At 42.3% G+C, this 23,474-nt stretch overlaps 1 protein-coding gene across 1 annotated transcript in view; it reads right to left on the minus strand.

The window, feature by feature from the left end:
- LOC115139400 (vacuolar protein sorting-associated protein VTA1 homolog) overlaps positions 1-23,474 on the minus strand; it is a 47,791-nt gene that overhangs the window by 21,392 nt on the left and 2,925 nt on the right. The window contains 2 exon segments of the mRNA XM_029676737.2: positions 2,638-2,765; positions 9,217-9,311. Of these exon segments, the coding sequence (XP_029532597.2) occupies positions 2,638-2,765; positions 9,217-9,311 (223 nt within the window).

Raw genomic sequence — 23,474 nt, forward strand, 5'->3', positions numbered from 1 at the left:
CCTAGTTAAATAAAGGTACAATTTTTAAAAAGTGGCTTGGGGAACAAAACATCGATATTTTGGGTCCATGGCCAGGAAACTCCCCAGACCTTAATCCCATTGAGAACTTGTGGTCAATCCTCAAGAGGCGGGTGGACAAACAAAAACCCACAAATTCTGAACTCCAACTATTGATTATGCAAGAATGGGCTGCCATCAGTCAGGATGTGGCCCAGAAGTTAATTGACAGCATGCCAGGGCGGATTGCAGAAGTCTTGAAAAAGAAGGGTCAACACTGCAAATATTGACTCTTTGCATGAACTTCATGTAATTGTCAATAAAAGCCTTTGACACGTATGAAATGCTTGTAATTATACTTCAGTATTCCATAGTAACATCTGACAATAATATCTAAAGACACTGAAGCAGCAAACTTTGTGGAAATTTATATTGGTGTCACTCTCAAAACTTTTGGCCACGGCTGTACAGTAGGGGGGAGGTTCTAAGGGTTATGCTAGATGGTAATGGACTGCTAGATCAGACAATTAAAACCAGCAGTTGTTTCATCCAGTCCTGCCATAGGCTTTCATTCAAGTTCCATTCTGAGGCGTTGTAAAACCAGACGGTTCGACAAAGAAAGAGCCAGCTGGTGGACGAGATTAACACTGGTACTGACAAGATTTGAAACCTTTGAAATTCAAAGCCCATAACTGGACAGAAACATAATAGGACAAAAGGTCCAATGCTTGTTAAATTATTTCCCTTTTATACTCGATGGATTCCCTAAAATATGGGACCAAGCTGTTATTCCTGCAATTGCCACCATTTAAGACTAGACAAAGTTATGTACACACTTAATGCCAATCAACAGAAGAAAAACAATATTTAAATTATGCGTTTAGGGAAGCTACTTTTGTTTCATCAAAAGTTAACTTGTTGAGAACAGGATATGAATCATCAGAACCGTCGATTTTTCTTACAACTCAAGTGATGAGTGAGTTTTATAAAAACATTGTTTAATAAAAACATTGCTTGTTGCTTAGAAACAAATGAGCGGATTAGTGACAACTTGCCAGCTTAAAATATGGGCGCAACGTTTTTAAAATCTAAGTTGCTACCTTGCACAGGATGAATGGGGGAGATAGACATATGCAAAACGGATTGTCTTTAATTAGACCTGCTAAACTAAAATGTTAAACTTCTCTCCAGTGTTCAGGACTGTATCTGGGGCCTGGAGTCACCACATAGGAGACAACATCCTGTACGCCAGGGTTCTCCAACCTTTTCTAGCATGAGAGCTACTTATAAATTGGCAAATTATTTTCTTCCCCTCTCCACTGCAACTCTTCCCCAGGTTTTTCCTGTCAACACACCTGGTAAGATCTGTGTTTGTCCCCCACATTTCTCTTTTATATTTTCCCAAATTATGTTCTCAGTTACATTTTTGCTGGTTTTAGATGATACATTTGAAAAAACTAATTTTTAATTCGCTCTTAAAATGTAAATTGTTCATAGATAAAAAACAAAACAAAATAGGATGTTATGAGTCCATGTCAACACTTAAATTACATCTGAAAACAATTCTTTTTTTTAGGTCGGGAAGAAAACTAACACATTTCGATTTCTTTGTGTAATTCCCCTTTAATTGCTCATCTGGCCCTTTATTGCGCATCTAGCGAGAGAAGAATGTGTGTCTAATGTGCCGGTCTAGTGATGGCTCTGTACTGATACTCATTTCATGGCAAAGTTCGTAAATAACAAATAATACATACAAATGATATACTTCTGCCAGGTAAGCCTACTTTGTAGTTAACATTTAATTGAGAAGGTATTGAGGAAAGTATTTCTGTCAACCCACAAGACAGTTATCACATCAACTGGTTACACATGGAGTGAGACACATGGAGTGAGACAAATGCGTGCACCACACAAACAGACAGGCAATATTGCTGGAAATTAATTGGCACGTTTTGTGTTAGGTCTGGCTTGAAAGCCAATAGTGGCTAACTAGGGGTGGAATAATGTCAATGTTGCGTTGATTAGAATGGTAGCAGTTTGCAGTGAAACACATGATCATTGCATGTACTTTCAGAATTGTTTGGCGAGCTACTCATACGCGGGCTGCGAGCTACTGGTATTAATGGGAGTGCTGCTGTGTAAAACAGGGCTGTTATCTCTCACAGGCAGTGGAGCTGCTCCAGTCCAGACCCGGACTGCATAAATGGAGACCCTGGCTGGCCTGGCACCCACAGTTCATGGAAGACTCTGCTTTACTGTCCAGCCCTGCTGCTGTTGTCAGTGCCCACAACACACGCATAATGCCAGCCAGGCCTGTAACGCTACACCTGAATGGCCAATAGGAATCATCTGGCCCCTGTGGCAATATATTCACACAGACATGGCTTTGTTGCTAATTTTAGACTCTGGACTGGACTCCATGTGCAAAAGCAACAGTGTGATTATTTTGTGTCATGGTTCAGTGAAAGGAAATGGTAATCATGAGGGCTTACGTATTGGAACCAGAAGAAGATGAAATTGGAACCAGTCCATTACCATGCTGAAATTCAAGAGGCAGGGAGCGGCCTGCAGCTACAGTACAGCAGGCTGACTCTACACAAGCTACGCAGGTAGTAATGGTGAGTGAAGACACAGCCTTACTTGTGGAATCTTCCTGACCTATCCTCGTTGTCCGCATAGAGGAACATTTTTAAGGCATAGTTTTCGATGTGTGCATTGCCGACAACTTCATGGGTGATTGAGTCACTGTCAGTCAGCTCCATCTTCATCTGAAAAACACAACAGCGTCAAATCACACAATTATGTCCTGCGGGCAGGCACATCCAAACTGAAAAACCACAGGCTCTCAGCGGCAAACATTTTTCAAAAGGCAAATCAAATCAATACAGAGTAGTTTGGAAACACACATTCACTACTTTTTCAGATCTTAGAGTGCATTCAGAAAGGTTTCACAACCCTGGACTTTTTCCCACATTTTGTTGTGTTACAGCCCGAATTTAATCTAGATTAAATTGAGATTATTTGTCAATGGCCTACACACAATACCCCATAAATGTCAAAGTGGAATTACGTTTTTCAAATATTTTGTAAATGAATTAAAACATTGAAAGTATTCAACCCCTTTGTTATGGCAAGTCTATATACGTTCAGGGGTAAAAATGTACTTCAGTCACATAATAAATTGCATGTTTAACATGATTTTTGAATGACAACCTCATCTCCGTACCCCACATACACAACTATTTGTAAGGAGCCTCAGTCGAGCAGTGAATTTCAAACACAGATTCAACCACTAAGACTCTTGGAGCATGGTGATGTTATTAATTACACTTTGGATGGTGCATCAATTCACCCAGTCACTACAAAGATACAGGCGTCCTTCCCAACTCAGGTGCCGAAGAGGAAGGAAACTGCTCAGGGACTTCACCATGAGTTAAGAGTTTAATGATTGTGATAGGAGAAAACTGAGGATGGATCAACAACATTGTAGTTACTCCACAATACTAACCTAATTGAAAGAATAAAAAGGAAGCCTGTAAAGAATATAAATATTCCTAAAAATGCATCCGGTTTGCAACAAGGCACTAAAGTAACACTGCAAAAAATGTGTCAAAGCAATTAACTTTTTGTCCTGAATACAAAGTTTGGGGCAAATCCAATACAAGGTATTTCTGAGGACCACTATATATTTTCAAGCATAGTGGTGGCTGCATCATGTTATGGGTACATTTGTCATCGTTAAGGACTGGGTAGTGTTACAGGATAAAAAAAAGAAACGGAATGGAGCTAAGCACAAGCAAAATTCTAGAGGAAAACATGGTTGTCTTCTTTTCATCAGACACTGGGAGATTAATTCACCCTTTAACAATAACCTAAAACACAAGGCCAAATCTACACTGGTGTCGCTTACCAATACAACATTTAATGTTTTTACTTAACTCTGCTTGAAAATGTATGGAAAGACCTGAATATGGTTGTCTAGCAATGATCAATATCCAATTTATTAGAGCTTGAATGATTTTGAAAATATATATATTTTTAAAGGGCCAATGTTGCACAATCCAGGTGTGGAAAGTTCTTAGAGACTTACCCAGAAAGACTCACTGATGTAATCACTGCCAAAGGTGCTTTTACAACGTATTGAATCAGAGGTGTGAATACTTATGTCAATTAGATATTTCATTCTCAAATTTACAAACATTTCTAAAAACACGTTTTTCACTTTTTCATTATGGGGTGTGTAGATGGTTGAGAAAGAATCAATCCATTTTGAGTTGAGGCTGTAACAACAAAATGTGGAATAAATCAAGGGGTATGAATACTTTCTGAAGGCACTGTAAATCTTTCAACTGACACAAAGTGCTCCTCCTAGATTCCTGGATGCTGAACAGCACACACAGACGCAGTGCATACATAAAGGGAGCCTGTGTACTGTTCTGTGCATGGACCGTGTGACAAATCTGCGATGGCTGTGTTTTTTTCCTGAGAAGTGAGGCTTTCCATGTGTGACTCATTGATTCCTGGGATGCAGCAGAGAGCACACACTTTAATTCCACTCCAGAACACTCTTGTAATTAATAGAGTATAGCATGGTGGGGCGGAGGGTCTCTGGAGACGCACCAACAGATAATAACATGGACAATAACCAAGGGATGGTTTTACCGCACTCATTTCAACAACGCTGGACAATAAACCTTGTACAGAAGACCACTACTAAACCACTGACCAAAAGGACATTGGATTTCACCGGAAACATCAAAGCCACTGGCACTTAACTTTATTACACCTCTCTTACATGGCAATGAGTCATCTATGACAATACCAGTGACTTTAAAACTTAAGTCATTCTTCTCGACCCGAATTGTGATTGGGTAGTGTTGTTAAGTTGATTTTGCCTTCATCCTTATATGTTCAACCCGTTTGCCCCTGACAAATTAAATGATTTCTGTGTCTTAATGCTATTGTGTCTTAATGGTTTGTCGTGGCCAGTGCCCAAAAATACATCCGCAAAGCTCACTTACTGCAGCAGAGGCAGCTGCTCTCTGAGATGTTACAGTCTGCTAGAGAGCGTCAGGTTTCCTTGTAAAATCAGTAAAGCAAATAATACTGGTTACATTTCAACAGGTGGACTCTGCTCTTCTGAATGGACGTACTGTTCACGTTTTAATGAAATCTCAACCTATCCTTAAGGCAATACACAGCACAGTACATCACTTGTGCTAAAGTGTAGCGGAGGACTTTAAAACAAACTTGGAAGGAAGCATGCCGACTTTATAGAAAGAAGAGTCAAGGATCAAACTCCTAATTGAATCAAAGGATTCTTTTTGGATCACACCAGTCCTCTGGGTTCTCTAGAAATCCATGTGGTACTAAAACAGCTTTGAAAAACACAATTTCAGGACGATATTTCCATGAAGGGCCGTTTCTTCTTTGATGGTTTGAGTGACATGTCTTTCTTGCAGCCCTTTTCAGGTGTCTTAAAGCAACCCTAACAGACCAGAGCTAGACCTATTGACAATCCTGTAGGGGACTTTAGGAGAACAAAAACAAAATGGCCAGTGCATTGGGCATGCAATGTTGAAGACGCCCAATGCTGCGATCAGGAAAACAACAACAGCCGTTTCCATGAAACCGATGCCCATTAGTGTATAGCCTAACTACTGGCAATATCTTCCACCAGACCTTTCTTGCCTAATCCACTGCTCTAAGAAAGCTAATTAAACGATGCAGAGAACGAGCCAAGATTGCGTCTACCCCGGCCCAAACAGCAATCAGCAGCCTGAGCGATGGCACTCAGCCAGCCATACTGGTCAATATGCCGAGGGCTGGGCTGCGGGCACGATTAAGCTTTTCAATGCCAGAACAAAATACAGATTGTCATCTTAATTATCCATTCTCTGCACAAAATAACAATAATTGGTTGTTTGTTTACCTAGAAACGTGTGGCTTTAGTGGAAATTAAACGGTCATTTGGTGAAATTAGAAAGTTCCACATGGTGTGGTGTAAGATTTTTGTTTCTTCAGTTTCATACCCTGCATTCACTTCTGGAATGGAATGGAAGTCTTCCTTACTCATTTTCCCATGATTAGAGAGGAAAAATAAAACAATGGTTCCACATTCACTTCCAGAAATATCATACAAGACGCAAGACAAGTTTTACAATCTGTACCGAGTCCATATTGACCTAATTTGCGATAGTGGGTTAAAAGTTAAACGTGTATTTCATAGGTTTCTTCACCACCTTTTTAAAAGCCCTTCAGACCGGATGTATCCACTGGGGCTGGCTAAGACATCCTGTTGCTGTGACATGTAATGAATCTTACTACAGCAACAGTAAAACCCGGCTCGGGGGACAAGAACATCCCAGGGCTTTCTTTAATTGGTTCCAAAATGTCAATAAAAATCCCTGGGCACAGGAGCAAACAGCATCCTGAGGTTGCTTCCTGCTCCCCATTTTCGAGGAACACCATAAAACCCTGTCTTTTGAACTCTGATGTGAATACAGTGCTCTCAAAACATTGGGGTCACCACAGTTCTCAAAGGAAACCATTTTACAAGATAAAATAGATGTTCAGAAATTGCCATTTTTTTTCACAATTACACAAATAGATGATATAACGGTTCATTTTTACATGAGAATGTATTGGTTATTATTGGAGCTTCTTTTCCACGACATCTAACAAACGTTCCTCAATGAAGGATACACATATCAAAGAGTGAATGTTTGACAGAGAATAGTTAAAGAAAACATTAATCGTCATGTGCCAAATCTTAGTTTTCATGCGACTCGACCACCTATGGCGCATTAAAACCTTTTTAGAAAATCTCTAGGAAAATATATGGTGATCTGGTCTTACATTAAAATGCAGAGCTTGAAACTTCAAGTAGATATTACAGATTTTTCATTACGTTTCACAATTCCACTCAAAGGATTTCTGAAGGAATTCATTGTTCAAAACATACAGTGCACTCGGAAACTATTCAGACCCAATGACATTTTCCACATTTTGTTACATTACAGCCTTATTCTAAAATTGATTAAATATTTCCCCCTCCCCCCTCAATCTACACACAATACCCCATAATGACAAAGCAAAAACAGTTCTTAAGAATTCTTTGCAAATGTGATATTTCCATTTTCTTATATATATATAAATATTCAGACCCTTTACTCAGTACTTTGTTGAAGCACTTCTGGCAGCGATTACAGCCTCGAGTCTTCTTGGGTAGGACGCGATAAGCTTGGCACACCTGTATTTGTGGAGTTTCTCCCATTCTTCTCTGCAGATCCTCTCAAGCGCTGTCAGGTTGGATGTGGAGCGTCGCGGTACAGCTATTTTCAGGTCTCCCCAAAGATGTTCGACCGGGTTTAAGTCCGGGCCCTGGCTGGGCCACTCAAGGACATTGAGACTTGTCCCGAAGCCCCTCCTATTTTGTCTTGGCTGTGTGCTTAGGGTCGTTGTCCTGCAGGAAGGTAAACCTTCGACCCAGTCTGAGGTCATGAGTGCTCTGGAGCAGGTTTTCATCAATGATCACTCTGTACATTGTTCCGTTCATCTTTCCCTCATTCCTGACTAGTCTCCCAGTCCCTGCCACTGAAAATTATCCCCACAGCATGATACTGCCCCCACTATGCTTCACTGTAGTGATGGTGCCAGGTTTCCTCCAGACGTGACATTCAGGCCAAAAATTAAATCTTGGTTTCATCAGGCCAGAGAACCTTGCTTCCAGAGTATTTAGGTGCCCTTGGCAAACTCCAAGCGGGCTGTCTTGTGCCTTTTTCAGAGGAGTGGCTCCTGTCTGGCCACTCTACCATAAAGGCCCGATTGGTGGAGTGGTTGGAGGGTTCTCCCATCTTCACAGAGGAACTCTCCAGCTCTGTCAGAGTGACCATCGAGTTCTTGGTCATTTCCCTGACCAAGGCCCTTCTCCCCTGATTGCTCAGTTTTGCCGGGCGGCCAGCTCTAGGAAGTCTTGGTGGTTTGTTCTGGGGACCTTCAATGCTGCAGAAATGTTTTGGTACCCTTCCCCAGATATGTGCCTCAACACAATACTGTCTCGGAGCTCTATGGACAATTCCTTCGACCTCATGGCTTGATTTTTGTTCTGACATGCACTGTCAACTGTGAGACCTTATATAGACAGGTGTGTGCCTTTCCAAATCATGTCCAATCAATAGAATTTACCACAGGTGGACACCAATAGAGTTGTAGAAACATCTCAAGGATGATCAATTGAAACAGGATGCATCTGAGCTCAATTGAGTCTCATAACAAAGGGTCTGAATACTTATGTAAATAAGGTATTTGTTGTTTTTTAATATACACACACATTGCAAAAAATGTCTAAAAACCTGTTTTAGCCCTGTCATTATGGGGTATTGTGAGTAGATTGATGAGGAAAAAAATCAATAATCTATTGTAAATTCCATAAACTTTGACTAAATGCGTTAGCAGACTCTCAAATTCCAAATTGTCCTTGGATAACTTTAAAAAGTTTACCTAATCAAATTGCGAGCTACATTATTTATTTTAGAGAGATGTAAATACCTGATGGAAAAGCTAAATCATAACTGCTCGACATTTGGCATCTGAAATAAAACATTTGGCATTCACCTTTTGACAACATTGCGAATGTGAATCAAGGAATTCATCCTCAAATTGGATTATACAGCAATGACTGTACATTACAAATGTTAGGTTGAATCAAAAAATATCTCACTCCTATAATTGAAAATGATGAGGTGCGGACATTTCAATCATGTCTGCAGAACTCACAACCATGGGAGGCTGCCACTCTGCCGTTAATGGCCTTTTTGTGAGGCAGTGCCATAATCCACTTCTGAGGGGAAATTGAATCTGCTAGAAGGCCTCTGTCCCTGACTCGCTTTGGAAAAAAAGTAAAATGCCATTAATCCTAAAGAGCTCTTAGCAGCCAGGATGGGTTTGAAGATATTCATTACTGGAGTTCCCGAACAGACATAAGTGGTGTGATAAGTTTTACTTTGTGGATATTTGTACAGAGTTGAGGAACTAGATAGCATTATCCATCTAGCCTACCTCACATTCTAGTGTTTAGTGCATTATGACATCTGACCGAAAATCTATTAAATCAACTAATAATAATGTGAATACAATGTGACAATAGTAGATAGACTTGTTATATTGTGAGCAAACCTGTTTAAAACATTGCCATGTGTAGGCTGGCTGATATCTTACCGTTTCTAACTGGTCCATCAGTTTCACAAGAAACTTCCGACATTCTGGGGTTTTGCTGTCCAGTTTCATTCCCGTCTGCATGGCATAAAGCCGACCTGACAGAGAAGGAAACAGGTATCACTATTTAATCTCAGAGCAATGAGTCAGTGGTGACGTTTCACTGAAAATGTTTCTACAATATCAAAATGTCAAAACCCTCTGGTTCCCAGATCTGATCATCTTTAAAACACCAAGTTGATATGGTAAGAGCAAAAGTGGACTGGGTACATTGTTCTGTATGTTATGTGGAGGAAATCAAAAATGTGTTTTTGCGTTCACGATGTCTTTCAAATTAAAGTACCCTAATAATTTGTCCAGCATGCAGTCTGAGAACCTCTAGAAATAGGCCTTACTAGTTTCTTAAAACTTGAGCCTTACTTGATTATTTTCACATTCCTCTGTTAGTTATGACACTCACTTTGGGTGAAATTATTCATCCTCTCAACAGTGCAAGTCTGTGAAAGAGGCTGTGTAAATATTAGCATTATTGCGGTTGTCTCCTTAGCATTGTACCACTGAGCACATAACAGCCTGGATACACAGTCTTGGCTCTCATGTTTTTAAAAACACACTGTCCGTCCACCCTCTCCTCCATGTTGCCAGATCCTTGCATGCTTCAATTGTATGCATCCAGACTCTGGACCATTAGCGCCCTTCTCTCAGTTTTCAGAGATTTAAAACATGCGCACACCCAGACATCTGGTGAGGGATAGTCCCATGAGCCTTAACGTCTTCGCTGTGTGCAACTTTTGGAAGCACACTGAATGTTTGAGACGTCACTGCCAAGTCCAACAACTCTGGGCTTACAGCTGTTTCGAGTGCTGCAGTTTCCAACCAACAAAAGAAAATACTTATTTTCCACCATAATTTGCAAATAAATTCATTAAAAATCCTACAATGTGATTTTCTGGATTTTTTCTCTCTCATTTTGTCCGTCATAGTTGAAGTGTACCTATGATGAAAATTACAGGCCTCTCTCATCTTTTTAAGTGGGAGAACTTGCACAATTGGTGGCTGACTAAATACTTTTTTGCCCCACTGTATGTAGGCTGTAGAACAATAATACAAAACAAGTATAACCAGGAAAAGGTAGAAGAAAAAGCAGTATACTGACTGTTTTGAATGGTAGTCTAGAGCCTGAGGTGAGGCTCGGAGTCCCTGAAGGACTTCAGTCAGAGCCTTAATAATGTGCTGTCTCCAACCGGGACAGAACAACAAATCGCGCCAGCTGTAGTTCAAAGTCATTAGCTAGACAAAGGCAGGCATGTGGACTCTGCTTACCCAGAACCCATGTAGGTGTCCTCCTCTCTAATGAAGATAACACCTTTCACCACCCACACATTGGCAATTTAAATGCACACAGGTTGATGGATGCTGCTGTCCCTAAGGAAATTAAAAGGTGAGCCACTAGAACAGCTTGTAGCCTATAGCCTGTCTAGCCAAGGAACATGGAACAAGGATCTGCCATTCTTCAAAGAGTGACCATGCAATTTGCTAAGCAGATCATAGAATAGGCTACACCAAACCATGAACAAGCACAATATTTCAGCGAATGTTTGTTACCAAAATGACAATGTAAAGTACCATATTTTATTGAGCTCGTCAGTAAGACCAGTGATGCACTTGTCATTCTGAAGTTTTGCCAACTGTCTTTGCCTCAAATGCAACAGGCTTCTATAGACCTGCCTGTGAGCTGAAGAGGACAGAAAGTAGGCAAGCCAACATCAGCTTCCATTTCAGCAGCACATCAAGACTAAATCAGCAAGTCACATTTCCAATCATTACATTGTAAAACGCGGTGATTCCCAGCAGAAAAGAAAAAGCAAATATGCCCAGCTGGGAGTGCTCTAAGTAAGGCAAAAATACAGTGGGTTAATTTAAATAAAGGCACCGGTCTTTGACACAAGGCTGCTCTCAGTATGAAGCCTATGAGTGGGAAATGTTTTATGTTTCACTGTAAATGTCAATGTTTACAGACCAAGGAATGCGGTAATCATTCTTGTCCAGATCAACAGTGATGGGTATGAGGCAGTAACAGACAGCAGACAGTGCATTTGGAAAGTATTCAGACCTTCACATTTTGTTACGTTACAGCCTTGTTCTAAAATGGATTAAATACATTTTTTCCCTCATCAATCTACCCACATTACCCAAAAAGGACAAAGTGAAAACAGTTTTTTGTAAAAAAAACAACAAAAAAACTTATTACCTTACCTTATTTACATAAGTATTCTGACCCCCTTTTTTTTAATGAGACTCGAAATTGAGCTCTGGTGCACTGTGTTTCCATTGATCATCCTTGACATGTTTATACAACATGGAGTCCACCTGTCGTAAATTAAATTGATTGAACATGATTTGGAAAGGCACACACCTGTCTATATAAGGTCCCACAGTTGACAGTGCATGTCACAGCAAAAACCAAGCCATGAGGTCGAAGGAATTGTCCGTAGAGCACAGAGACAGGATTGTGTCGAGGCACAGATTAGGGGAAGGGTACCAAAAAATTTCTGCAGCATTGAAGGTCCCCAAAACACAGTGGCCATCATTCTTAAATGGAAGAAGTTTGGAATCACCAAGACTCTTCCTAGAGCTGGCCGCCTGGCCAAACTGAGCAATCAAGGGAGAAGGGCCTTGGTCAGGGAGGTGACCAAAAACCCGATAGTCACTCTGACAGAGCTCCAGAGTTCTTCTGTGGAGATGGGAGAACCTCCCAGAATGACAACCACCTCTGCAGCACTCCACCAATCATGGTAGAGTGGCCAGACGGAAGCTACTCCTCAGTAAAAGGCACATGACAGCCCGCTAGGAGTTTGCCAAAAGGCACCAAAAGGACTCTCAGACCATGAGAAACAAGATGATCTGTTCTGATGAAACGAACACTTTGGCCTGAATGCCAAGCATCACGTCTGGAGGAAACCTGGCCCTATCCCTAGGATGAAGCATGCTGATGGGATGTTTTTCAGCGGTAGAGACTGCAAGACTAGTCAGGATCGAGGGACAGATGAATGGAGCAAAGTACAGAGAGATCCTTGATGATAACTTGCTCCAGAGCGCTCAGGACCTCAGACTGGGGCGAAGGTTCATCTTCCAACAAGACAATGACCCTAAGCAAACAGCCAAGACAACGCAGGAGTGGCTTGGGTACAAGTCTCTACATTTAACATTTACATTTAAGTCATTTAGCAGACGCTCTTATCCAGAGCGACTTACAAATTGGTGCTTTCACCTTATGACATCCAGTGGAACAGCCACTTTACAATAGTGCATCTAAGTCTTTTAAGGGGGGGGGGGGGGTGAGAAGGATTACTTTATCCTATCCTAGGTATTCCTTAAAGAGGTGGGGTTTCAGGTGTCTCCGGAAGGTGGTGATTGACTCCGCTGTCCTGGCGTCGTGAGGGAGTTTGTTCCACCATTGGGGGGGCCAGAGCAGCGAACAGTTTTGACTGGGCTGAGCGGGAACTGTACTTCCTCAGTGGTAGGGAGGCGAGCAGGCCAGAGGTGGATGAACGCAGTGCCCTTGTTTGGGTGTAGGGCCTGATCAGAGCCTGGAGGTACTGAGGTGCCGTTCCCCTCACAGCTCCGTAGGCAAGCACCATGGTCTTGTAGCGGATGCGAGCTTCAACTGGAAGCCAGTGGAGAGAGCGGAGGAGCGGGGTGACGTGAGAGAACTTGGGAAGGTTGAACACCAGACGGGCTGCGGCGTTCTGGATGAGTTGTAGGGGTTTAATGGCACATGCAGGGAGCCCAGCCAACAGCGAGTTGCAGTAATCCAGACGGGAGATGACAAGTGCCTGGATTAGGACCTGCGCCGCTTCCTGTGTGAGGCAGGGTCGTACTCTGCGGATGTTGTAGAGCATGAACCTACAGGAACGGGCCACCGCCTTGATGTTAGTTGAGAACGACAGGGTGTTGTCCAGGATCACGCCAAGGTTCTTAGCGCTCTGGGAGGAGGACACGATGGAGTTGTCAACCGTGATGGCAAGATCATGGAACGGGCAGTCCTTCCCCGGGAGGAAGAGCAGCTCCGTCTTGCCGAGGTTCAGCTTGAGGTGGTGATCCGTCATCCACACTGATATGTCTGCCAGACATGCAGAGATGCGATTCGCCACCTGGTCATCAGAGGGGAAAGGAGAAGATTAATTGTGTGTCGTCTGCATAGCAATGATAGGAGAGACCATGTGAGGTTATGACAGAGCCAAGTGACTTGGTGTATAGCGAGAATAGGAGAGGGCCTAGAACAGAGCCCTGGGGGACACCAGTGGTGAGAGCGCGTGGTGAGGAGACAGATTCTCGCCACGCCACCTGGTAGGAGCGACCTGTCAGGTAGGACGCAATCCAAGCATGGGCCGCGCCGGAGATGCCCAACTCGGAGAGGGTGGAGAGGAGGATCTGATGGTTCACAGTATCGAAGGCAGCCGATAGGTCTAGAAGGATGAGAGCAGAGGAGAGAGAGTTAGCTTTAGCAGTGCGGAGTGCCTCCGTGATACAGAGAAGAGCAGTCTCAGTTGAATGACTAGTCTTGAAACCTGACTGATTTGGATCAAGAAGGTCATTCTGAGAGAGATAGCGGGAGAGCTGGACAAGGACGGCACGTTCAAGAGTTTTGGAGAGAAAAGAAAGAAGGGATACTGGTCTGTAGTTGTTGACATCGGAGGGATCGAGTGTAGGTTTTTCAGAAGGGGTGCAACTCTCGCTCTCTTGAAGACGGAAGGGACGTAGCCAGCGGTCAGGGATGAGTTGATGAGTGAGGTGAGGTAAGGAGAAGGTCTCCGGAAATGGTCTGGAGAAGAGAGGAGGGGATAGGGTCAAGCGGGCAGGTTGTTGGGCGGCCGGCCGTCACAAGACGCGAGATTTCATCTGGAGAGAGAGGGGAGAAAGAGGTCAGAGCACAGGGTAGGGCAGTGTGAGCAGAACCAGCGGTGTCGTTTGACTTAGCAAACGAGGATCGGATGTCGTCGACCTTCTTTTCAAAATGGTTGACGAAGTCATCTGCAGAGAGGGAGGAGGGGGAGGGGGAGGGGGAGGAGGATTCAGGAGGGAGGAGAAGGTGGCAAAGAGCTTCCTAGGGTTAGAGGCAGATGCTTGGAATTTAGAGTGGTAGAAAGTGGCTTTAGCAGCAGAGAGAGAAGAGGAAAATGTAGAGAGGAGGGAGTGAAAGGATGCCAGGTCCGCAGGGGAGGCGAGTTTTCCTCCATTTCCGCTCGGCTGCCCGGAGCCCTGTTCTGTGAGCTCGCAATGAGTCGTCGAGCCACGGAGCGGGAGGGGAGGACCGAGCCGGCCTGGAGGATAGGGGACATAGAGAGTCAAAGGATGCAGAAAGGGAGGAGAGGAGGGTTGAGGAGGCAGAATCAGGAGATAGGTTGGAGAAGGTTTGAGCAGAGGGAAGAGATGATAGGATGGAAGAGGAGAGAGTAGGGGGGGAGAGAGAGCGAAGGTTGGGACGGCGCGATACCATCCAGTAGGGGCAGTGTGGGAAGTGTTGGATGAGAGCGAGAGGGAAAAGGATACAAGGTAGTGGTCGGAGACTTGGAGGAGTTGCAATGAGGTTAGTGGAAGAACAGCATCTAGTAAAGATGAGGTCGAGCGTATTGCCTGCCTTGTGAGTGGGGGGAAGGTGAGAGGGTGAGGTCAAAAGAGGAGAGGAGTGGAAAGAAGGAGGCAGAGAGGAATGAGTCAAAGGTAGACGTGGGGAGGTTAAAGTCGCCCAGAACTGTGAGAGGTGAGCCGTCCTCAGGAAAGGAGCTTATCAAGGCATCAAGCTCATTGATGAACTCTCCGAGGAACCTGGAGGGCGATAAATGATAAGGATGTTAAGCTTGAAAGGGCTGGTAACTGTGACAGCATGGAATTCAAAGGAGGCGATAGACAGATGGGTAAGGGGAGAAAGAGAGAATGACCACTTGGGAGAGATGAGGATCCCGGGTGCCACCACCCCGCTGACCAGAAGCTCTCGGGGTGTGCGAGAACACGTGGGCGGACGAAGAGAGAGCAGTAGGAGTAGCGGTGTTGTCTGTGGTGATCCATGTTTCCGTCAGTGCCAAGAAGTCGAGGGACTGGAGGGAGGCATAGGCTGAGATGAACTCTGCCTTGTTGGCCGCAGATCGGCAGTTCAGAGGCTACCGGAGACCTGGAACTCCACGTGGGTCGTGCGCGCTGGGACCACCAGATTAGGGTGGCCGCGGCCACGCGGGTGGAGCGTTTGTATGGTCTGTGCAGAGAGGAGAGAACAGGGATAGACAGACACATAGTTGACAGGCTAGAGAAGAGGCTACGCTAATGCAAAGGAGATTGGAATGACAAGTGGACTACACGTCTCGAATGTTCAGAAAGTTAAGCTTACGTAGCAAGAATCTAATTGACTAAAATGATTAAAATGATACAGTACTGCTGAGGTAGGCTAGCTGGCAGTGGCTGCGTTGTTGACTTTGTAGGCTAGCTGGCAGTGGCTGCGTTGTTGACACTACACTAATCAAGTCGTTCCGTTGAGTGTAAAGTTTCTACAATGCTGCTATTCGGGGCTAGCTGGCTAGCTAGCAGTGTTGATTACGTTACGTTGCGTTAAAAGAACGACAATAGCTGGCTAGCTAACCTAGAAAATCGCTCTAGACTACACAATTATCTTTGAAACAAAGACGGCTATGTAGCTAGCTATGTAGCTAGCTACGATCAAACAAATCACACCGTTGGGACTGTAATGAAATGAAATGAAAAATGTGATACTACCTGTGGAGCGAAGCGAAATGCGACCGGGTTGTTGAGTGCGGAAGTTCTGTTCGGTAGACTTTGGCTAGCTGTTGGCTAGCTAGCAGTGTCTCCTACGTTAAGGACGACAAATAGCTGGCTAGCTAACCTCGGTAAATTAAGATAATCACTCTAAAACAGGGGTGTCAAAGTCAAATGGACGGAGGGCCAAATAAAAAAATCAGCTACAAGACGAGGGCCGGACTGTTCGAATGTTCATTGAAAAATTTTTAAATGACGCATATAGTCTAGTGAACCTAATTGAACCTACTGAAAACCTAACAAATATATTACAATATGATCAGATAAATAAAGCAATATTTTCTTATGGCTCTGTCAGTAATCTTTAATTTTCAACAGACACAAAAGACAAATTTCCTTTATATAAATATCCCCATAACATGAACATTAAATGAAAGAAACCGGTATTCAAGGCACCATCAGTAGACTATATTTTCTATTTTAGCAAAAGTGGGCTAAATTTACTTCAAAGAAAAAAACAATAATAGCAATTTTCTATCATCCACTCAACTGAAATATTTTTAAAATATAATTGGATTGAAATACAAAAAAATAAAGTGCAAAAATCTATTAATCAAAAACAACACTTTGTTTAAGGAGAAGTAACATGCAGTGAAAAACAAATATTAAATTTTAACTTTTAAAATTGAACTGAGTAAAAACTCTAAATATGTGATTGCACAGTAATGTTCACTTGTTTGAGGTTGAGGGTGATACTTGGTGGTGTCCCATCTTTTCCACAAGTTCATCAAGTTCGGGTAAGGCTCTGAGCTGAAGAAATCCTCAGAATTAGTGGAGGTGTCAGCAGTAAGTCGACTTCTGTGTGATGTTTTGTTCAGGTTCATCAAAGAAAACAGTTGTTCACACAGGTATGTGCTGCCAAACATAGAAACGTTTGAGCAGCCTGGACAGCTGGGGCATTGTGCCGGGGGAGGAAACGGGTAATCCGCAGCACCCAATATTTTGCCCCTCAGTGCATCATTGCATTGTCAAAACTCCATTTGGAGGTTTGGTGGTGAGCTTTCACGTCAACAGCAAATGGGTTACCGAGCAGTTCCAACCTGCTTTTTGTGCTTCAAAGTCAGCAAATCGGCGTCGAAAGTCATGCAAGCATACCTATTTTATCAGCCAACTGTGTGCTACTGGTAGAGAGCTTCTCTTTCATGGTCTGGCAGCTGGGAAAGTGGCTCAAATTTTCTTTCCGCATCTGCGTCTCCCACAGAGTCAGTTTGGTTTTAAATGCCTTCACTGTACTGTACATATCAGAGATGACACGATCCCGACCCTGCAGCTGCAAGATTTATTGCATTCAGATGACTCGTCTCACACAGAAAAGCCATTTCACACAGAAACACTCGGAGTTGTGTTGTGTCTTTCCCTTTGCTGTCCAAGAACAGACAAATCTCCTCAATGATAAGCTGTCAGCTCAGCTCATCTTTGAAGCACCTGTTCGAGTTTTTCCTGGCAGCTGGCTGATGCTCATTGACAGCAGCTCCATTTTCAAACCTTCTGGTGTGATACAATGATAAGCTGTCAGCTCTTGGTTTGAATCTTCGCCACCATGCTCCTGTGTCCGTGCTCCGTCGGTTGTCAAAACGAGTTTTTCAAAGGCAGCTCCATCTCATTTACCAATGCCATTGTAAAACCAAAAACTCCTCTGCGGTTAAACTGGGCAATGTCAGAAACACAGCCAAGGAATATGCAATAAAATCTTTTCCCTTTTTCACAAGCTGCTCTTTTAGATTGATGGACAACTGGTCTCTAAACTCACAGTTGCCTTTCTGGGCAATTATCTAAACTTTAATCATGCAGTTTTGATGAAATCCCCCCTCCGTAAATGGCGGGCTGAGCGATCTCTTCTGCCAAAATAAAAGACAACTATGGCTTTTTAGCCTGCGAGATTTGGGCCTCGTTTTAACACTTTGTTACACTAATCAAAGTCGCTCAGTTGAGTGTGATAGTTACTATCCAGTGCTACGTTAATTTTACTGTGAGACGGTGAACGTTTGCGTAGCTGGCTAGCTGCTGGTTCTAATAATAAATCAAGATCATCCCAGATAGGAGCCTTGACTGACATATGTGCTCTAAAACTACACACACTCTAAACTACAAATTATCGATAATTACGCAATTATCAGTTGAGTTTGATACAAAGACGTTTGCTAGCTGTAGCTAGCGATAAAGAAGAAATTGCTAAGATTAGACAAATCAAACCGTTGTACTATAATGAAATGTAATGAAAAGTTATACAACCTGCAGACCGAAGCGCGGATGCGACCGCTCAAATGTCCTTGAGTGGCCCAGCCAGAGCCCGGACATGAACCCGATCGAACATCTCTGGAAAACCTGAAAATAGCTGTGCAGAGACGCTCCACATCCAACCTGACAGGGCTCGAGAGGATCTACAGAGAAGAATGGGAGAAACTCACCAAGTACAGGTGTGCCAAACTTGTAGCGTCCTACACAAGAAGAATCAAGGCTGTAATCGCTTCCAAAGGTGCTTCAACAAAATACTGAGTAAAAGGTCTGAATACTTTTATTTAACTAGGCAAATGTGATATTTCAGTTTTTTATTTTTTATTTTATGTATGCATTTGCAAACACCTGTTTCTGCTTTGTCATTATGGGGTATGATGTGTAGATTGATGAGGGGAAAACAATATTTTATCAATTTTAGAATAAGGCTGTAATGTAACAAAAAGTGAAGAGGTCTGAATTCTTTCCGAATGCACTGCAAGTCTGTTTCAATGATAAATTATGCCATCTAGGCTAAATCCCGCATTCAAGGCAGCTATATAATAACGCGGCCTAAGAGTGCGAAAATACATATATTTCTTTGTTTGTCAAGTTTCTGACAGCAGTAGCCCACCTGGAATGCCATCATAGTGTATGGCGTGGCTGAATGCTGCTGCATTAAAAATTAACAAGGAAAAGCCTGGGGCTGGAACCAAAATGCCAGACTGGGCCTGTTAAATGGTTATCTCCATCTCTCCAACGATAACACGGACTCAATTCAAATGTCAATCGAACATCAAACCCCGGAGGGACACGGGTTAAGGTCACCAACTTATGAGACAGAAGCAGAACATAATAATACAGTCACTACTTTAGGGTTCAATTTGATTCTATTCAGTTCAGTTTAGATAGACACTATTTCATATGCTCCCCATAATTACATGTATTGTTAATAGGCTTCACCCTCTATCATCTATCAAAACAAAGCATGTAAAAAACAAAAAAAACAGGAGAATATGAATAATTGAGAACACTGTTCAAAAAGTTTACGAACTAATTTTTTTGAAAATCACTGTCCTTTAACCAGACAATGGCAAGCTGAGAATGAAAATGTCTCGCAAAACTATGCCAAAGTATGCCTGTCAATATTTCCTAAACAATTAACCACAACCAAAGCCATGGGGATCAATTTGTTCATATGATGTTGGTCACAGCACATCACAGTGGGCACCCACAATCTCATCCTTTGTCAAGCGATTACACTCATACAGCATTAACATCCAATTTTCCTCCCGTGAAACAATGCAACACTGAGACCATTCACGATACAAGGCCATGAAAATAGAAACCATAATTCAACTGTACTTCAGGGGGGAAAAAAATCATTTTGCCATGGGCAGAACTTTTTATGTGAGTATGTTGAGTAAGGGAACAACATGGATGGCCAGAGTGGTTACAGCATTCTCTCACAAGTTTTTGGAAATCATCTCTCGCCCAGACTGAGATGTAGGAGAATGACAAACTACAGTGTCCAATGATATGTTGACTTAAAAAGGTGACACAAAAATAGACAGTCAGCAGCAGTCATTCGTCCTCTAGCCTACTTTGATTATATAGAAATATTAAAATGCAGCTTAAAGGATAAACACTTTTCATTAGTCCATTGTTGACATAAGCAAAACATTTTGTGACTGTCAGCAATCAAGTTGTCAAGATATTTAAACTGTCAAAATACAGAAATCATCCCTGTATGCTGCACTATGTAGCCAATTTTCCCGGGATCAGTGTCCTCTACTGTTGACAGTCCTCTTCGAAGAGAATGTTCAAGAATACTTCCCAATCTTACAAGCAGTCATTTAATATTTTTCCCCATACAACGGTGCTTTCACAGAAACAGGAAAGTGGTAGTTGAAACACCACAACGCAGGCCTACGCTAAGACATCCTTGTCAATATATCTTGAAGCAACAAAACCGCCTATAACATTCGGTCAATAATCTTTCGGGTTTCAGAACTATTAGAATGTAACTAGCATCCTTGTTAAATGGTTATAAATGGGAAGAATACATGCTTGTCCTGGCATGCATCCCCTACGCAAGCTTGACGTTAGACATTTAAAAAAATGAAATGTAAAACTGTGTGAGCCGAGACCTCAGTTTGGACGTGACCAAGTGTTTTCACTGACATCTGCAGTGAGAACAGAATTGTGTATTCTGGAATGCTAGCCTGCGTACTCGCTCTCCTCACTACAAGGATGTTATTATGTAGCTGCATTTCAATCCAAAGGCTGGGTGAACTCCAGGAAGCGGGAGGGAAAACGATGTTAAAGAGAGCCTTTTCCATAAATGAATACTGTAGCACAGCGCCATGGTGCAGGGGTCTACACTAGTAGGAAAGATACAGGTGCCACAGTCAAGAAAAGGGGTACTTGGGTTAAATAATGGTGGTTAAAGGGGAATGGAAACACTAGGATTTAGAACGCCAGCTAACTAACTGTAAATGGCAATATTGGCAGATTGTAGTTTCCATCAATCTATCTAATTGTCTGCATCACTTCCAATCCTCCAGATATTTTTTTTGAATAATATATATATCGTTTTTTTATATGTAGATATATTTCCTTTATTACCCTGCAACCCTACCACACATCCCCCAATTGGGGAAAACTAGTGAATAACATAGGCCTGTATTTCCAGCTAATACATACTATATACATTTTATGGACACAATAGTTCTAATTTGTTTGTTTTTACTCCTGTCCTTCCTCTACCCTCAACCATCAATTTCTGATGTCCATCCGGTTTGATTTCCATTTCCATATCTTTCAAACTGTGCTCTTTCAAAAAAGTTCTTAACCTATACATGTTTTACAGGCACACTATTTTTTACATTAGTTATCTAGTTGATATTAGCTGTTATTACTCCCAACCTTCAGCTCAATTCAACCCCTCCCATCATTCATTCTCTTAACACCATCAATATTGGATTTCTATTTGCCATATTTTTTTTTACTGTACTGTGATGTTTCACAAAAGCTCTGAAGCTTTCTATTTTCATTGTTTATTTTTGCTAAAACTATTATTTTATTATTGATCGATTGACAATTACTTTTCAGATCGCCCATTAGTGCTATCTGCAGGGTTAGCTCCAGGTAAATATTGCAATTCCTCAGGCATTCCTGGACCTGTGACCAAAAACAAGCTACATTTGGACAGTACCAAAACAAATGATCTAATGATTCTGACTCTTCACAGCAGAATCTGCAGAGCTGGGAAGCTTTTATCCCTCCATATAAATAACATTTTATTGGTTGCAAGAATTTTGTATAATAATTTTGAATCCGGCGTCGTTTTGCATATCTCTTCATAAACCATGTGCCATGGAATCGGTACGTCAAAAATCTATTCCCATCTACAGCTGTCAATTGTTTGGTCCTTACATTTAACTGGTATACTTTTTTATTTATCATAATTTTGTATGTATAGCCTATTCAGCCTAAATTATGAACACCAGCCCATGACCTCCACATCCGGCTTCTTCACCTGCGGGATCATCTGAGGAGAGGGGGGGTGTTCCCTTGTGGGGAATTCCGATTGGATGGGCCTATGCCATCCCAGGACCACCCCTGCACAGTCATGTGAAATCCATTGATTAGGGAGTAATGAATTTATTTCAATTCACTGAGTTCCTTCTTATGAACTATATTTCAGTAAAATCTTTGAAATTGTTGCATTTCTATTTTTGTTCAGTATAGATCCATAACAATGAACTGCTCAACTATAAGATTTCCAAACAAAAGGCAGAATCAGGTTGAGAGAAGTAGTCAGTGATTATGGCTCTCAGCTCTACAACCTCCCAAAGACAATGGTTGAGTCATTCAGAGACATGTTGGTGCTGACCTCCAGTGGCATGCTGAATTAATGGTCCACTCTGCCGCACATTGGCCGTGCAACAAGGAACTCTGACGCTGAAAGACATTCAACCATCTTTGCTTTAGTCCAAACAAGCCTAAATAAATAAAAAAATCTGACAAATTTGGAAAAGTCAAGAAAAAACAAAGTTACCACTACTACACTTTGTCTAAACCCCATCAACTGACAATCCCCCCCGCTGCTATAACATTATTTTTTTGCAGATCAATATTCATAATAGTACACACAAAAAAACAGGACAGACATCCAAAGGACACCAATTACTTTACTGATTTCCTTTCAATTCTACCAACACACCCACCATTCCAATTTGAATGAACGACCCAGGCGGGCAGTTGTCCCAAACTGGAAAAACATGTTTCCAAGCATATTTGGCTAATCCACCTCACAGCATGTCCTGCACATCCCATTCAACCAAAGGCAGCCATTGTCAGTCAACTGGATCTCTGTAATGAGCCATGTTAAAGCTTGTATTGGCAGACAGCAGCCCCTCTCAATGGGAGCCTATCGGGCTCCAGCTTCCAGACAGGAAGGCCACAGTATACTCTATCAGTGAGGGAAGCATTCTCCAACAGTCCATTTTACACATGGTTCGCTATAGTAACCTGGTAGAAACGACCAACGTGGATATGTTAGGGCCGATGCCGATACCGATTTTTGGGAGTCAAGGAGGGTGAGGGCCGATATTCAAAATCCTTACATTTGAATATTGATGACATTTCTCAGACACAGCCATGTCTGCATTAATTTACCAATTTTAAAATCAAACAATACATTGGACTTCGTTTTCACCAAACTACATAACGGTATTATTATTTATTTTTTAAATGGTACATTGCTTGATAAACTGGGTAAATTAAGAGGGCATAGGCCTACTCACAACACAGGTGAACGCATATTAAATAGGAATGTGCATTGAAATATTGAGCTTGTTTTGGAGTCTATGGTGCTGCAGATGACAATCTGTTTTCCTTCCATTTGGGATTTATATTAGTCTACTGATCAACAACATTTGCATCGAAGCACCACTCCAGCATGTCACGCCTGTATGGAAAGACATCATATAGGCACTGCTGTTGGTTTGAGAATATACAAAAAACATCTATTCATTGCAAATGGGTACAACGTAACATCATGATGTGATCACAGATGCTTATGAAAGCAGTCCTTTTATGTCATTTTCCGTGATCGAGATTGTGATTTTTTTTCAGCTGCCCGGACGAAATTCAAAACAATTCAATTGGCTAGTTCAGCTATCTTTCAAGAAATGGGTGGGTTGTAACTTGAT

This window comes from Oncorhynchus nerka, linkage group LG13 (genome assembly GCF_034236695.1).
Source record: "Oncorhynchus nerka isolate Pitt River linkage group LG13, Oner_Uvic_2.0, whole genome shotgun sequence".
NCBI classification, from domain to species: domain Eukaryota; kingdom Metazoa; phylum Chordata; class Actinopteri; order Salmoniformes; family Salmonidae; genus Oncorhynchus; species Oncorhynchus nerka.